This window comes from Telopea speciosissima, chromosome 2 (genome assembly GCF_018873765.1).
Source record: "Telopea speciosissima isolate NSW1024214 ecotype Mountain lineage chromosome 2, Tspe_v1, whole genome shotgun sequence".
Taxonomy (NCBI): domain Eukaryota; kingdom Viridiplantae; phylum Streptophyta; class Magnoliopsida; order Proteales; family Proteaceae; genus Telopea; species Telopea speciosissima.
This window is the reverse complement of record NC_057917.1, coordinates 62,544,892-62,562,369: the sequence shown is the minus strand read 5'-3', so window position 1 is coordinate 62,562,369 and position 17,478 is coordinate 62,544,892. Positions and strand designations below refer to the sequence as shown.

Sequence of the window (17,478 nt, the reverse complement as noted above, 5' to 3'; positions counted from 1 at the left end):
AATCCACAATAGGGAAGAAATATCCAAGTTAACAAAGTAAAAAGATAATACTAATTAAATGATGGCGAAATGGTTTCTATGGGGGAGCATGGCCCTACACCCATATGAGGTGAAACGACGGCCTCAATCCTCATGAAAGGCAGAAATGCTCCACCCTGTTGATGCTTGTTAATAAAGTATCATGAATTCCAAGTGAATATTGATATAATTGTCCCTCAATTAGTGATGATCTGAACTTACAAAGCCTTCAATTCTATTTCAAGCATGGTTTTAGGGATTGGTGGAATCGCCTAATCCGTATTGATATCGACAATCTCCGATCCCAATCTAAGAGCAATCCAGTATCAATAGATCGGTACAAACCAAGTTTAAAAAGATTTTTAAAAAAAAAACCAGTTTTTAAAATGGAAATTAAGGGCAAATCTGTCTGATCTAAATTGATATCAGATCAGACCGATTTCATAGAGAGTCTCTTTTAATCCAATTGGAGCTACAGAGTCTTAGTCTAGAGGGAACCAGGAATGTTAGATAGATTGATATGAAGGAGTCTCATTGAAGTCAAATGATTCCCAAAATACAAAGTCTTATTCTAGAGGGAACTAGGAATGTTAGATATATAGATTAATCCTTAGTACGTACCATGAAGTGGATAAAGATCACATCAAAGTTCTGGAAGGAAATTTTATCCAAAAACTTACAAAACAAAAAATCTTTGGAAGGAGAACAGAGGCTTCGATCAGCCACTGTGTCAATCTCTTATAGCACTTTTTGGCTTATCTTATTCATTTGAAGATTTCAAGACAATGAACAACAACCTGATGCTTCATGGTCCAGATATGCCCCCCAAGTGTGAGTCACTCATCAAGAGATTGGGCTTTGGTATGCTACGTGGTCCATGTAGGAAGGTCTTCTTGATGTGTACGACATGATATATAGTTTTTTTCCAAATTATGATAGATTGGGCCACTTGGCCAATACTATAAGAAATTTTTTTTGACATTGAACCCCACAAGCAGGAAGATTTTTAAAGCCTCATTGGGTAAGAAAGTAAATATAGTCTTGAAGAGATACTCAAGGGAGGAGCTTCCACGAATCCAAGTGAGGGTAACATAATGCTAAGGGTGCAATAGGGTCGGTTTGGGCCGAGCTTTTTATAACTTTAGTCTAAACCTGAGTCCCCTTAGTTAGGCCCAAGCTCGACCAGGCCCTGACCCGTCCTCAAGGTTAGGCCAGGCTGAACTGATTGATCCTTAGTCCCTGATCATGGAGGTTGGGGAGGGAGATGCATGGGCTGGCTAGGTTGGGAAGAAGAAGAAGAAGAAGAAAAAGAGAAGAAATTTCTGATTCGATTGGTGTTCTAACATCCTGAATCGAGTTGGCACTAGATGAAGAAGAAAGAAGAGAAAGAGCTAGAAGAAGAAGAAGAAAAAAAAAAAAAAACAAAGAAAGAATGGGAAGAAGAAGATAAGGTCGGGTTGGGCCGGGCCAGGCTCAACCTAAGGCCTCAACCCTGGCATTGCCCAACCTTGAATCAAAGTCAGAAGTTCCCAACCTTGACCCGCCCTCAGGGTCAGGGTATCTCAACCCAAGTCCTATTTGGGCTCAGGTCAGGCTCGGGCCGTCAGGGCCAAACTTGCACCCCTACATAATACCCACTTTGAAATAACATGAGCACAACCATTGTCATCTCTACAAAAACATGAAAAAAATCAGTAGAACTCTAGGCAAGGGGCAAGGCAAGATGAGCCTAACATCTAATGAAATAGTGGAGACCTCAACAGGCAGTGGGATCGACTCATCCAATAGGCGTTTGATCAACACTTGGCAATCCCAATACCTGATGTAGCTCGTCATCAATAGCGTCTTAGTTCCAAACTCCAATCTAATAGCCATGGCTTCCCAACAACTGTCCTACTAAGGAAAGCATGGTCGGTGGTCACCATATAGCGATGACCATAATCATCAAGCACAATGGATTCCAAATCCATAGACCAAGGTCTCAAGGAAAGAGAAGGCCAAAGGGAGAGATAAGGTTATAGGAAAGGAAGGGAAGGGGCAAGTGCTGAAATAGGGATCCAGATCTTCTACGGTGGGGCTGCCCGTCCTGCCGTGCTGCACAGGCAGCGCGCATTGATCGCCTTATCCCTGCCAAGCGCCTTGCCCGAACAGGGGTAAGGCAGTCATTGCACATGGCCCTGTGTCTGCACAGCATAGGCAGGACAGGGTAGTACGCTGTAGAAGATCTGTATTGCTGAAATAGTCTTAGCCAAACCATATCTATTCAAGGGTGAAAGGCTGGGAGCCTGGGACTGTCCTATCCCCTCTAAAGAGTAAAGGCCATGACATTCCTACGCTTCCAATGGAAAAGTACAATAAAACGCCTCTGGGCTGGGCCTCATCATGGGCCTGGGCGATGCCAATGTCGCTGCTTCCTTCCATTCTAGTTTGGGACATGCTTCGCGGGCCGCGGCATGATTCGAAAGCGATGACGTGGAGGAGCGTTAAAATGGCCACTCTCTGTCTCTGTCGCGTGGCGGAAGCCGAACTGTGGGAAGAGAATTTTGTTTTGGGGGGGGGGGGGAGGGTGTTGTTTGGGTGGTGGTTTGGGTGGCTTTTGATATTGGCCGTACATAGAAGGAGTGGGGGTCCGCTCTCCACTGCTTTAACACTGCGTGGCCGCTCAACTCCATAGTAACAGAAGTTTTAGAAATGGCGGTTTTCTAGCCGTTGAGTTCAAAGAGAAAAGAAAAGGGTGGTCTCTTTGATTATTGCTATTCTTCTTAACATAATATTATTATGGGGAGGAGGAAGCGAAGAGCTGACCACAACAAACCTTCCGTTTCTTCTTTAACTTCTGGTATGTCTTCTTCTCTTCCCCAATTGGGTCTCCTCTGCATCTTTTGGCAGTTCATGGCTTGAGCTTTAGGGTTTTCTCTTCTTCAATTTTCTGGGGTTTTTCTTCCACATTGTAGATTATTATTATTATTATTTTCTTTTGCTGGGTTACTTTCCTGTTCTGCGTATTGTACCTGTTTCAATTTTCTCTTTTTTATGATGTTCCCTTAATTATCTTGGTTGATGTTTAATTGACAGTGGGATCCTTTTCTTTTCTTCCAGATTCAATCAAAAACTCTAAATGTGTTAATGTCAGGCATGGTGAAGAATTGTTTGATTGTTTCTTTATTGGTCTGGATGGCTCTAATTTCTTGAATATATAACTTGGTTCCTAGAACTAGGGGATATGGGTTTTGATTGGTAACAGATATAGTTTTGTTTATGTTCTCTAGGTACTACAACAACAACTACAACAACAAACTTAGCCTTATTCCAACTTAATGGGGTCGGCTACATGGATCCAAACAAAACAAAGTAGGGAAAACTGATGTCTAAACCAAAAAAGGGGGATGAAGAGATGGGGAAAAGAAGGATGGGGAATGAGATGAGAAATGCAAACATGGAAAATGACAAATGAAGGATGGAAAATAAAGAGAAAAATGAAAGATGGAAGTGAGAGGAAAGATGCACAACCTAGTAAGTTAGGAGAATCTCAGCTAAATGGGGTCTGCTACATGGATCCTTGCCCTCCAATAGGCTCTATCCGAGGTCATACTTGGTGCAAGTCCTAGACTTTGTATGTCCTTCCTCACACCTTCTCCTATGGTCATTTTAGGCCTGCCCCTAGTTCTTTTTTACTCCTTCAATCGGGATCATATCACGCCTCTTTATTGGGGCGTCTCTAGGCCTCCGTTGAACATGACCATACCACCTCAAACGTCTCTCTCGGAGCTTGTTATTGATCGGGGCAACTCCCAAGTCAGCTCTAATATGCTCATTCCTTACTTTATCCTTCCTAGTTTTTCCACACATCCTTCTTAACATCCTCATCTCTGCTGCACATAGCTTCTCAATATGACACTTCCTTAAATGGCCAACACTTTGCCCCATACATCATAGCCGATCGTACAACAGTCCTATAGAACTTTCCTTTAAGCTTTAAAGGAATACGACGGTCACTTTGCGGTATCTCTAGGTAAAGTTAAAGAATCAATTTAGTGTGAGATGATGTTTTCAAAACATATATAGTTAACTAAAGAAGAAATTGAAACAGAACCACCCATACTGGGAACTTGATGATAGTAGCATATGCATATATGCAATATATACATATAGAAAACAAAGTACATTAATTGGGTGGAGCATATGATTGAGAATGTGGTAAGCCGGTGGTCACTGGAACTTCACAATGTAAAAGGGAACCCAACTGATTTTTGCTACTTACACTTTGTCTCTTATTGCCTTGTTGTCCTCAAAGAGAGAAAATTCAATGGATTGAGCTTTCTCTAATGTTTCTATGGTTCAGTTCCCCAATCTCTTTCAAAATTGTCACATTTAAATGGAAAGATTGATATGTTATGTTGGAAATAGATCTAAGCAAGCCAACAAAGAAGGGTATATACAGAAAAGATTATATCTTCCTTCATGCCATGGACTTGGGCCTTTCTCAAGTTCATAATTAGATCAAATTGCGGGATACACCAAAGGTACAATATTAAAGATTTTTAGGAGCTTCCTAAAGATGACCATATTATAACTGAGTTGAATTAGTCGTCCTCAAAACAGCAGGCAGAAACAATTGACTGAAATTAGTAATTTTCTTTCGAAGTAGTTCTCTAAAATCAGAATGAACCATAATCTACTAGAACTGACAGTTTTATCCATAAGTTCCCACATGTACAAGGGACATGGTTTTCATGTAGTGAGTGATGGCCATCACGACATGGTTTATTGATGGCCATCAGGCATCTCACACATTTATGGCATAAAACGTGGTGACTAAGGCTAATTGTCTTTTAAGCTCAAAGAATAAGCCTCAAATGCCTTTAAGAGGCTATCCAATATGACCAATCTGATTTTGCCTGATCAACTAATATGTAGATTTGAAAGTGTGGTGCACACTTGTGATTACTTGTTGGATTATGGTAGGATCAATTTCACTTCACTTCTAATTTGATTGGACAGTGGCCTGATTATGTCAAATAAATCTATATTTCTGTTTACTCCTTGATGACAAGGTTTAAGGTCTCGGTTTCATCAGGTCACGAAACCAAGATATACTGAGATCTCGGCGAGATCTTGCATTTTTTTTTTTGGGCTCAACTCGATGGTTGGTTTCGGTGGCCATATGGCCAAGATAGGTCTTGAAACTTGACATCTACCCTATTTTAGGCCTTCTAAACACAGTGGAATCATTAGTTTTTACAAATTCAAACCCAAAATAGTACTTTGACTTCAGACCCTAGGTTTGTAGTCTACGACGTATGCGAGGTCTACCCTAGGCTATTCCACACAATATTTAGAACACATAATTGAAGTAGAGGTATAAAACAACTTAAATAGGCATTAGGAATTAAAAAACATCAAACTATAAGCCATTTAAGCATTAGGCATCATGGAACTAAAACTCGCGAGATCTCAACGAAAATCTCGCTTTTTCATGAGCTCAAGATGAGATCTTAGGCGATACCATTTATTACCCCATCTTGGCGAGATTTCGGGTCGAGTTGAGATCTCGACCCAATAGTTCCAGATCTCGACTCTATCTCGACCGAGAGGTGCTCAGACCTTGCTCCCAAGCCGCTGCTAGCCATTTTTCACTTGGATTTCGTCGTAGAAGCTGCCGGAGACATCATTCAGCTACTGTGGTGCAAGATTTGTGGTTCTTTAGCTCAATTTTGACAGTAGCAGTGGATCTCACGCCTCATGGCCCTCATCACAACCGGCTCTTCTATACCCTAAGATAGGGGATTAGGAATATGTTGATGACAACGCTTATATGAGTTCTGTGGCAACCTATGTGCAACATTTCAACAATACTATAACATGGGAGGATTTTGTGGAACAATATGGGACTGAATACGTGATTCAGTCACATTTTATGGGATGATGATAGATGTAATATATTAAACAGATTGATGTATTGTACACTTTAGCATTTGTAATGTTTATTTAAGTTGTTTTATATTAATTGTATGATTTGATTGCTTTTAATTACTAAATTTACGTGTAGAATAGGGCCTATTAGTACGTTGTTGCCTACCAACCTAGGGTCCGATGTGAAACTCCTATTTGGACTTTGTTTTTGCAAAATTTGATAGTGCCATTGTGTTTAAATGGCCTAAAATAGGCTGAGTACCAAGTTTCAGCCCCAAAATAGGTCTAAAACCCAACAAAACCAGCCATCGAGTTGGGGGGGGGGGAAACCCCAACTCGCAATTTGGTCAGCTCGAAACCTGTACTTGAGACGAGTTTTAGTTCCTTGTTAGGCATCATATTCATAATCATAGATGGTGAGGGTTTAACGGTTTGTTAATAATTGTAAGAAACTTGGAAAGAGACATAGATTAAACAAATACAAGTATACTTAAAACTGTTCTTGAGATGCAATGCAGCTCCCTCTCCTGATGTTGAAGCTTTAATCTTCAGTTGGGGTGAGATTTGCCAAAAAAAAAGCACAGAAACCCTCACCTCCAAGTGTTTTTCCTTCACAGCAAAGTGAGAGAGGCAAGATTTCGAGTTGAGGTCGAAATCTCACTGAGAGGGTGCCTTTTTATAGCTTGGCTTGGTCTCGAGTCGAATCGAGACCGAGATAAGTGCCGAGATACTGAGATCTCGACTGAGATATTGTCATTTTTCTGTATTGCCACTGGTCTAGTCTCGAGACCTGGTGAAACCGAGATAATTTTGAGATCTCGCCAAGATCTTGTACCATGCTTGATGATCAGATCTCCTTTCAAGTCTGCAGCACTTTTGTTACTCATTTTCTATTCTCATGTGTTCGGCATTACTATATTTTCCCCTGCACATGTTGATGCTGATCCTCTCTAATTTGAGCTCAGTTCTCTATACTTCCATTGAATTTAACTTGAAACAGCTCTCTCCCAACATATTGATTCTGAACCATCATAGCTTGTATCAACCTGAATATTTTACTTTTGGATAATCTTTCTACTGCTGCATTGGTCGCATCTGCCACTCCATTCAGTTGCCTTTTTCATCATGGTGGTGGATACTGCTCAGTCTGCAAGGCCATTTGTTTACGCTTGACTATTCTTAATTCCTGGAGGTTGAAATCTTATCTGAAATTTGTGTTCTACATGTTATGCTTGGGATGGTCAATATAGGACTTCTGATTCAGCACTCAGTTTCTGACCATATTGAAGGTTCAAAATATTGATGTTTGAATTTGTAGTGTTTATATATTAGGTATATGAATAATATGAGATAAAAATATATGCACCTTCAATATGATATCAAGGTGATTGATTTTTTTTAAACTGCAGATATCATGCCATGTTCCACTGGAATGGATTTGTCATCAGAAGTGGTTAGTTTACTTGATTAATCCTGTTTATTGCAATTTTATGTTTCTCATCCCAGTTGTCATTGTTTTTCTCTTAATATTAATTGAAAGTGGACTGAGCCTTACATTTTCCCACTAATTAACCTGTTTTCTACCTGCAGAAATCTTCCTCTTGTGTTTCTTCAGTTGATTCTGCCGTAGTACATCCCCTATCATCTGTAATTGATACCACAGATAGTTCCATTAAGCTGCAAAATTTACCCCCTTCACATGCACATCACCATTACAATGTTAGTCGTGCAATGTTCTTAAGACGCTCACGTCATAACTATAACAATCATTACTCTCAGCGAAACTCAGGTAGCCACGCTGATACATTCAGCTCACTTTGCAAGGGAGCTTCTCCATTGTGTGATGAGAAACTCCCTTTCAAGTTGGCTAGTCGGTGCAGCTCAGAGTCTGGATATCATGGAGGTAACCTAAATATTCATCTAAGCTGAATTTATTAGTTTTCTCACATTTTCTTATGTTATCTTTCCTTTTTCTTTCTTTCTTTCCCCAGAGAGAAGGCCTTTCCACGGGCCAGACAGAATAAGGTGCAGTCCCTTGGTAAGGGAAGCAACATCACCCGATGCTGCTAAGATGGCGTGTGGCTTATGTATGAAGCTGTTAAGACGTAAAACTTATGCTTTGGGAAACACAATGCCGTCTAGTGATCTGGCTGTTGTTGCAATTTTAGTTTGTGGCCACGTTTATCATGCAGACTGCTTGGAGCAGAGAACATCTGAGGCAGACAAACGGGATCCCCCATGTCCATTGTGTGTTGAATGGTCATCGAAGGTCGATGCCTTAGGAGGACAAGAGTGAATTGTACAGATGACTCTTTCTTTATTCAGGTCAGATCCAGAACAAAATAAGCAATTCTTACATTTCAAGCGGAAGGTTTTACAGGCTAATATTTTTTGGAATTTTATTCTATTGCCAGGTTTCTGATTCTTAGATTGTTACAATGCTACCTATCTCGGGGTTCACTTGGAGAAGATGTTTTCAAATGTTCTATAATAACTTCAATTATTGTGCTGGCAGTGGCACCTTAATATGATTGAAGGCTGATTTTTTCAGGTAATTTTCTTGGGTGAAATCTTCAATCAGAATCTTTGTGCACCAAAATAATAATAATAATAATAATTATTATTATGATATAAAGCTTCAATTTCTCTTCATCATCTACAGCTGTATTTTCATAATGTATGATATTTTATATTCTCAACTCAGTATGATATTCTTATATATATATATATATATATATATATATATATATATATTATATATATTTATTTATTTATTTTATTTATTTTTTCATTTGTTTGTATGTACCCCTTTCATTTTGAACATAAATAATTTTGGTCATTGTTATAAATTATGACAGGAAGGCATCCTTTCAACTTTATGATTGAGTAGTCATTATATATTCCAAATGGATATAAAACATCACTATCAAATCTCAACTTAGAAAAAAAAAACTTTTTGTGCAATAATCATGAAAAATGCATAAGCTTTTCTGAAAATAGATGCTTCTGGTGCTAACGTTGCTACCTTTTATCGTGCCAAAAACAACAACAACAACAAACTCAGCCTTATCCCAACTTAATGGGGTCGGCTACATGGATCCAAACAAAACAAAGTAGAGAAAGTAGAGTTCAGCACCAAAAAGGGATGGAAAAAGAGATGAGAGATGACAAATGAAATATGGAAAATAAAACAAAAAGGATAAACGATGAAAGATGTAAGTAAAAGGAAAGAGGCACATCCCAATTAGCCAGGAGAATCTCAGCTAAATGGTGTCTTCTACATGGATCTTTGCCCTCCAATAGGCTCTATCCGAGGTCATACTTGGTACAAGACATAGACTATGCATTTCCTTCCTCACAACTTCTCCTATGACACATAGCTTATTGGATCATATCATTCCTCCTTACTGGGGCATCCCTAGGCCTCTGTTGAACATGACCATACCACCTCAAACGACTCTCTCGGAGCTTGTCATTGATCAAGGCAATTCCCAACTCCCAAGTCAACTCTAATACACTTATTCTTTACCTATCCTTCCTAGTTTTTCTGCCCATCTATCTTAACATCCTCATCTCCGCTACACATAGCTTATCAATATGACACTTTTTAACTGCCCAACATTCTGCCGCATACATCATAGCCGGTCGTACAACAGTCCTATAGAACTTTTCTTTAAGCTTTAAAGGAATCCCGTCGGTCACATAGCACACCAGATGCACCTCTCCACTTCATCCATCCCACTTTAATTCTGTGTGAAATATCATCCTCTATGTCATCTTCTTTATTTATGATTGATCCCAGATATCTAAAATAGTCCCTTTGTGGTATCTCTCTTTCCCAATTCACACTATGTCGGTATCCATCATAGTGTGACTAAAATTATACGCCATATACTTCGTCGTCGATCTACTAATCTTAAAACCTCTTGTTTCTAAGGTTGATCTCCATAGCTCTAACTTAGCATTGATTCCTGCTTTTGTCTCATCCACCAAAACGATATCATTGGTGAAGAGCATACACCACGGGACCTCATCTTGGATGCCCTTGGTTAGGTCGCCCATGATAAGCGCAAAAAGATAAGCGCTTAAGGCTGATCCTCGATGTAACCCTATCGTAATTGGGAATTCCTTGCCCTGACCTCCCACAAATCTCACACTAGTCACCACTCCATCAGACATATCTTTAATTTCATCCACATATTTAATCGATACCCCTCTCTTCACTAGAAAATGCCGGATTAAATCTTTAGGGACTCGATCGTAGGCTCTTTCCTGGTCAATAAAGACCATATAGAGATCCTTCTTGCTATCTCTCTGTATCTTTCCATGAGCCTCCACCTGGCATAAAGTCAAATTGGTTCCTCAAGATATGAGTCTCTCTTCTCAAACGAGCTTCAATAACCTTCTCCTTAAGTTTCATAGTATGACTCATTAGCTTTTATGCTTCTATAGTTATTGAAGCTTTGGATATCACCTTTATTTCTGTAGATCAGGACTACAATGCTTCTCTTCCATTGATCTGGCATCTTCCTTGTGCTCATAATCCTGTTAAACAGATTAATTAACCAATATATCCCACAACCTCCCAAGGATTTCCACACTTTTATTGGAATCTCATCTGGGCCTGGTGTCTTGCATGCTTTCATCTTTCTTAAGGCTTCTTTAATTTCTGCCTCATTAACCTTTCGTACATATCTATGGCATGAGATGTCTTATTAAATAATGTTATCGTTTGAGTCATTTCTACTTGACCTATCTCCATTTAGTAGGTCATAAATATACTCATCCCATCTCTTCACAGTGTCCTCATCCCTTACCATAGTTCGAAAACTCGTTTCGTTTCGGTGTTTCGGGCTGACCGAAATATCCGAAAATATATTTTGGTCGAAATTTTGCATTTTTCTGTTGTGTTTCGGTGGGTCATTTCGGTGGGTTTTAGGCCAAGTTAAGGCCTGAAATTTCATGGAAACCCTATTTTAGGCTATATAAACACATTTAAATGTTCGAATTGCAAATATAGTCACCCAAAGTGGTGTTTTGGATTTGCACCATTGATTGGCAATGTACGGTCGAATCCTAATATATAACTTAGTTAATTACACATACACATTGTTTAAGACTTTAAGTCCTAGCAGACATAATAAATTAATGATTAATAAGCAATTTAAACAAGTAAATTGACTTGGAAGTTGGAAACATAAAGTGAATGACTCATAATTCATAATATTAAGTACAATAAGTAAATAACAAGTTAAGAAGATGATATCAATATGACAATATCCCCAATAGTCCAATACAAGTCAAGTAGTCATCTAGTGACTCAAATGTTTACAAATATTCTAATAATAATTACTCCGACGTCCAGAATCGACCCCACTCATAGTCCGATGGAGTCGAGTTCATTGTTCTCCGACTGTAGGACAAATGAATGCCACGTCATAGTATGGGAGAAGAAACAACCGAGACTAACGAGGAGAAAAAAACCAGAGCTTGTTAAGTCTCGGTCGAAATTTCGACCAAGACTAACAAGTTTTGGTATTTATAAAGCTACTTTTGAAAAAAGAATCTCGATATCTCGCGAGATTTTGATTTTGTCTCGAGATATCGCGAGATGGTCGAAATTTCAACTGAGTTTTTGCATTTCTTTGATTCGAGCTTGTGTTTCGTTTCGGTCAGGTCGAGATACTCGAAATATTCGAGATCTCGACCGAGATTTCGCGAGATTTAGTACTATGTTCCTTACCAACACTCTTCCATCATCACCCTTGATACACCGCACTTGATCGAAATCTTGCTCTTCTTTTCTCTCATCTTAGCTATCTTATATATATAGTTTTTTCCCCTTCTTTAGTGGTTAGGTTGATATAGAAATCCTCATATTTCTTCGCCCTAGCCATCATCATAATCTTCTTAGCTTCGATTTTGGCGTCTATATACCTTTTTTTATCCTTTGTTTCTTTAGTCCTTTGCCAAGTCTTAAAACAATCTTTCTTGGTCTTAATAGCTGCTTGGACCTCTTCGTTCCACCACCAAGTCTCCCTAGGGGCCTGACGGTTGCCTTTAGCTTCCCCTAACACATTGTTGGCAACCCTCTTAATACAAGCCATCATCTCGTTCCACATCGCATATATGTCTCCCTCAAAGTCCCACTTTCCTTGTTTGACCACATTATCAAGAAAATGTCCTCAGGGACTCCTCTTTTAGTCTCCACCACCTTATCTTAGGGTACATCGGTTCCCTCCTCCTATGCTTATGTGCACAGAGGCGCATATCCAGGACCACCAATCTATGCTGGGTGGTTAGGCTCTCTCCAGGACTAACCTTATAGTCCTTACACACCATTCTGTCTGCCTTTCTAGTTAGGAAGAAGTCTATTTGACTGGTATGATTCCACTTTTATAGGTAACTAAGTGCTCTTTTTTTCAAAGAAGTATTCACCATTCTGTCTACCTCAAAGTCTAGGTTTGAGGTCTCCTCCTTGTATCTCTCCCCAACCCCGTAACCGTCATGTACACCTTCATATCCTCTACAAGCACTCCCAACATGTCCGTTCAGGTTACCTCCAATAAAAATCGATTCGTCCTGACTAAAACCCTGTATTAACTCACCCATGTGTTCCCAAAATTGACGCTTACAACTTTCATCCAATCCTACTCAGGGTGCATAAGTGCTAACAATATTGACAAGCTCTTTCTCCAATACCAATTTGATGGATATAATCTTGTCTCCCAGTCTTTTGACCTCTACTACATCATTCTTTAGGTCTTTGTCCACAATTATGCCCACTCCGCTTCTCTTACTATGATCCCCCGAATACCAAAGTTTGAAGTCATCCAACACCTTAGCTCTGTTACCCTTCCATCATGTCTCTTGGATACATGCGATATTTATCCTACGTATCCTCATAACATCTACCAACTCCAGGCTCTTACTCATTAAGGATCCAATGTTCCAAGACGCTGAAAACTCTCTTCTTTTGACTAACAGGAGGATTTATTGTTTGATAGATAACAAGAATTTTATTGGCATATAAGGAGAAATGCATGCATAGATAGTGCACAACAACAACAATAGAGAGGGATGGGAACCCCCAGACAACAACTTCAAAGGGGACTACTCAATCGAATAAGGACCCACATATAATGCTTCCCTATGAAACCCACACCTAGCAAATTCATCCTCTAGGGAGGGAGTTAGCAGACTGCATTCTCTAAGAGAACTGGAAGTTTGCTTGAGTGCACAAGTGGCTGGCCTCCTTAAATAAGTGTAACTAGATCCAGGGACCTCCAGCTGAAGCTTGAATCCAGCCTACAATCAGTCTTGAATCCCCTTCTATGATAGAGTTCAACCACCCTCTCCCCTTCAGCATTTCTAAATTCTAAAAGCCCCACCCATATGGCCTGGGTTGCCTAAATAATTCTTATCGCCATTTAATTTGGTAGTTTTGGGGAGAGGGGGTTTCCACATATGATGGATCTGAAGAGGGTGAATGGCTGAACTTTGCTGCCATTGACCAATGTCTGATGGAGTCAATCTGCACTCCACAGAATGTTTCTAAAGTGGTTCTTAATACAATTACATCAATCACATCCTTCGAGGATCTTATCAAGTCCTTATATTCATTCTACATTCCTACTGTTCCTTTCCTCCCAAATGGTCCAAATGCCAACCAGAAAAGTTGAAGCACCACATCAACTTCACTCTCTTTTATTGATTGACTAAGAGGAAGAATGAAGTAAAATCTATTAAAAAGAAGCCTTCTTTACCAAGTTCAAACAAAGACTGGATCTCTGGGTTGGGGTTAATTACTCTGATCAATGAATTGTAGCCTGCAGATATTATACAGATATTACCATGTATGGGGTTTGAAAAAAAAAAGAACAAGTAAAGAAAAAAAAGATAGTACAATATTTGGTGAATAGAAATGAGTCACATAAAATAACATCTAGAATGCTGTACATCTCTTTGGAACAAACACAAAATATACTAACAACTTCTTTTGAATATTAAAAAAAATTTCAACGTCTACTCTTATGTGTAGCTTGACTGTATGATTCATGCCTTCTTGTTTCATACTGTATGTATGTTTGAAAATGGGAATTATGTTACATGTCTTACAAAATATACTTTGGTTCTTTTTATATTCAAGTTACAGACAATTGGCTATTTTATCAGCAAAGTGAATGTATAAGTTCTATCCACTGAATATCTGAGTTAATTGAATGGGGAAAGTTTCCTACAAAGCCAGTGTACTATTGCCCTCTCATATGGGTTTTTTTTAATTGTTTTCTCTCTTGTCCTGACCGTGTGGCCCCATGTGGATAATACTGTTTTCTACGCCGCTGTTGGCGTGGCGTCGGAGTCTCCCCCCCCTCCCCCCCGGCATTGTGGGGAACTCTCTTCCTAATTGGACCTTTAATTTATGTGATTTGGGTTGGTTCTTTGGGATGGTTGAGTTTGTCAGGCTTGTTTAGTACTTTTCCTAGCTTGGCAGATGTGCCAGATTTTAACGTTAATTTATCTTTGTTTTTCCTTGTTCTATAGTTGAATTAATTGTATGTATGATTCACTTGAGTTCTAGCACAGCGAAAATTGATTTGGATCTTTATTGCTTTCATGCAATTAAAAGAATATATGATAAATTCCATGTTGTGTCTGCTCATCAATTTGCTCTGCTTTTTTATATATGAGATGTATTTGGGGGACTTATATGGTGGGTCCTACTCTCCCCTGCAGGTATGGAGACACAGGATTCAAGAGAAATCTCTTCAGTGAATCAAATGTTTTATACCTCAATGTAATTAATAATTGTAAAAAGAAAATAATTAAAGTTTAATAACTCGATGTTGCAATTTCCCCCTCTGTTTTATATCTTTCGATTTATTTCTGTTAATCATTAGTGATGGTGGTGATGAATAAAATGCATATGGAAGCACCCCAGGCTCTTGATTGTTGTAGTTGCCTTGCAATTGAGTGTGAAAAATAAAGGAACTTATCTGTAGATGCTGCTCTTCTCCAGTGGTTGTTTTTCTTCCCAGTCAAATTTTTGAAGGAAACCCTCTAGTTGTTGAACTTTGCTCTCAAACACAAAACAAGTACTTGAGAACATCAGTGAGGCTGGTCACTTTTGACATTGTTTGTCAAGAACACAACTTCTAACCTTAATCATCAATGGATTCTTAACATGATTCTATTCAATCTTGAGAAACAGGGCATGTAGATGTTTCACTGTTTCAGAACACCCTTGAAGATCAGATTTTTTATCAGGATTGGGAAGAGGAATCGAACCAAACAGATGAGATATTGAATCTAGCAGTGCCCATTATCCAATCTCCTATCATGGGGAAATGAAAGAAGCATTTAAGGAATGTTTTGGTAAAGCTTGTTTAGTTGAGGATTTTTTTTTGGGGTAAAACTTTTTAGTCGAGGATTTTGAACTTATTAATTAAAGTAGTTTTGCTTATAAAATCCTTGCAAAATTTTTAGCTACTAGACTTAAATTTTTTATGCTTAGATTTATTTTTCACTTTCAAACTACTTTTATAAAAGATAGGCAGATCATTGATAATGTCACAATTTCTCATGAGGTTTTTCACCATCTTAAACACCATATAGGGAAGAAGGGATGGACAACATTCAAACTTGATATATCTAAGGCGTACGATAAAGTTGAGTGATTGAGTGGGGTCACTTTAGGAAAATTCTTAAATTTTTAGGATTTAGTCAAAGGTGGTATATGATCTCATATGTTATATTTTGTCCTCAATCTCTTTCTCTATAAAGATAGAAGGAAGTAGTTTTGGTTTTTTTTAATCCATTGTGTGGCATTCTTAGGGATGTCCCTTAAGTCCATATCTTTATATCATTGCTACGAAAGAGTTATCCAGGCTAATTAGAGTATATAGAAAGATGGACTTTTAAGAATATTAAAATTGATCGGTACTACCCAGAAATTCCCTATCTTTTATTTGTTGATACTACATTCATTTTTTTTTGTAGAGTTACCCAAGATGACATATCTACCTTGCATTCAATTTTAAATTTGTGTGACAGCAAATAAACTTTAAGAAGAGTGGGCTCATGTTTAGTAAGACTGTTGCGAGTATGGTGGTGTCTAGCATGGGCATTAAAGAAATTAAGCAGAACTCATTTTATCTTGGGACCCCTATGTTCATTACTCGAAACAGGACTTTTTTGTGGACCATCCTTGTCCAAAACGTAGGGATTTGGGTCCTCTGTAGCACGTAAAAGAAGTGTAGCGCACCAGCCGACGGCCTGTAGTGCTTGGACATGCAACCCAACACACAGGTGGGGTGTTCGGCTGCGTGCCCAAACACTACAGGCCGTTGGATGTGCGCTACACTCCCTGTCGCGCTACAGAGGAGCCCTACACAAAAAGTAGAGAAAAATACTAAGATGATGGAAAGTGCCTTTGTTGTCTCAAGCGGGTCGATCTGTATTATTTCAATTTGTTCTAAGTTCTATACCCATATATTGGATTGCGTGCTTTGGTATTCCAAAGAGAATATGTATCCTCTTTGACTCCATTAACTCAAGATTTTGGAAAAGGAGAATCAAAGCACAAATAGAGTGTTATAGGATGGAAATAGATTTGTAAACCAAAATCATTAGGGGAGTTAGGGTTTAGAATGATGGAGACTCTTAACAAGGCTGTATTACGAAAATTGGCATGACGAATACTAACCAACCTAGTAGTGGGGATGTAAACGGATTGGATTCGGCTCGGATAGTGCTATATCCGCATCCGCATCCGATTAGCTTTCGGACGGATTCAGATAGTGCTAAATGGATACGGATCAGATATTTTATCCGTTTGCATGCAAATATAGTTTTTCAGATAGCTACAGTCTATCCATATCTGCATCGGTTTAGCTTTCGAACAAATTCAGATAGTGCTAAATGGATATGGACACAGATTCGGAAACGGATTTCGGCTATTCATTTACACCCCTACCTAGTAGCCTTTGGGTTCAGTTGTTAAAGGGGAAAATTTTTCATGATAGCAATTTTTTTCTTCCCTTAGTTTTAAATAGGAGATACATAATAATCAGGAATAGTATAGATATTGCTAAGGCTATTCTAAGTATTCAAGTTCCTAATATTAACCCATATTGCAATTTTTGTAACAAGGAGATTGAAGTTGATTAGCATATTTTATGTTTTTATTGCTTAGTCTTCTGTGTTGATCTCATGACTATACTTTCTCTTTCACAAGTGTGAATCGATATTGCATTGTAACCATAATACACAGGAAAGATGTATTATTTTATTGTACAAGTCTTATTTTTGATCTAGGGTTTGTTTATGTGTTTGAAGAAACCTCAGTTTGTTCATGTACTAGGGGGAAAGAGCTTGAAGTTGATTTTCCTATTTGATATTGTAATATCAATCAAGTTGGGGTTTGATTGGATTTGGGGTTGTAGCCTTAGATTGTGTAAAAATATATTTAGAAGCAAATGTAGCTGCACCTAGATCGTTGCAGCAATTAGAATTTGAATAGTGTATTGGAAAAATATAAACCCTATA

General features: G+C 38.7%; 1 protein-coding gene across 3 annotated transcripts; it reads left to right on the top strand.

Moving 5' to 3' along the window:
- The first annotated feature begins 2,624 nt into the window (after nucleotides 1-2,624).
- LOC122649828 lies at nucleotides 2,625-8,462 on the top strand. Of its 3 annotated transcripts, none has more exons than XM_043843074.1 (5): nucleotides 2,625-2,857; nucleotides 7,341-7,384; nucleotides 7,522-7,834; nucleotides 7,923-8,256; nucleotides 8,387-8,462. In XM_043843074.1, the coding sequence occupies exons 1-4, from the start codon at nucleotides 2,797-2,799 to the stop codon at nucleotides 8,225-8,227; spliced, it is 723 nt and encodes a 240-aa protein (XP_043699009.1). In that variant the 5' UTR covers nucleotides 2,625-2,796; the 3' UTR covers nucleotides 8,228-8,256; nucleotides 8,387-8,462. The 3 variants fall into 3 exon arrangements, with proteins under 3 accessions (XP_043699009.1, XP_043699008.1, XP_043699007.1); XM_043843073.1 differs by having other exon boundaries at nucleotides 8,346-8,462; XM_043843072.1 differs by having other exon boundaries at nucleotides 7,923-8,462.
- The last annotated feature ends 9,016 nt before the right edge of the window (nucleotides 8,463-17,478 follow it).

Bases quoted from the DNA above. Each gene is read 5' to 3' on its own strand.
- LOC122649828 (XM_043843074.1), top strand. From the start codon at position 2,797: ATGGGGAGGAGGAAGCGAAGAGCTGACCACAACAAACCTTCCGTTTCT. The intron at 7,385-7,521 runs GTTAGTTTACTT...TTCTACCTGCAG, and splicing joins TGGATTTGTCATCAGAAGTG to AAATCTTCCTCTTGTGTTTC. The intron at 7,835-7,922 runs GTAACCTAAATA...TTCTTTCCCCAG, and splicing joins AGAGTCTGGATATCATGGAG to AGAGAAGGCCTTTCCACGGG.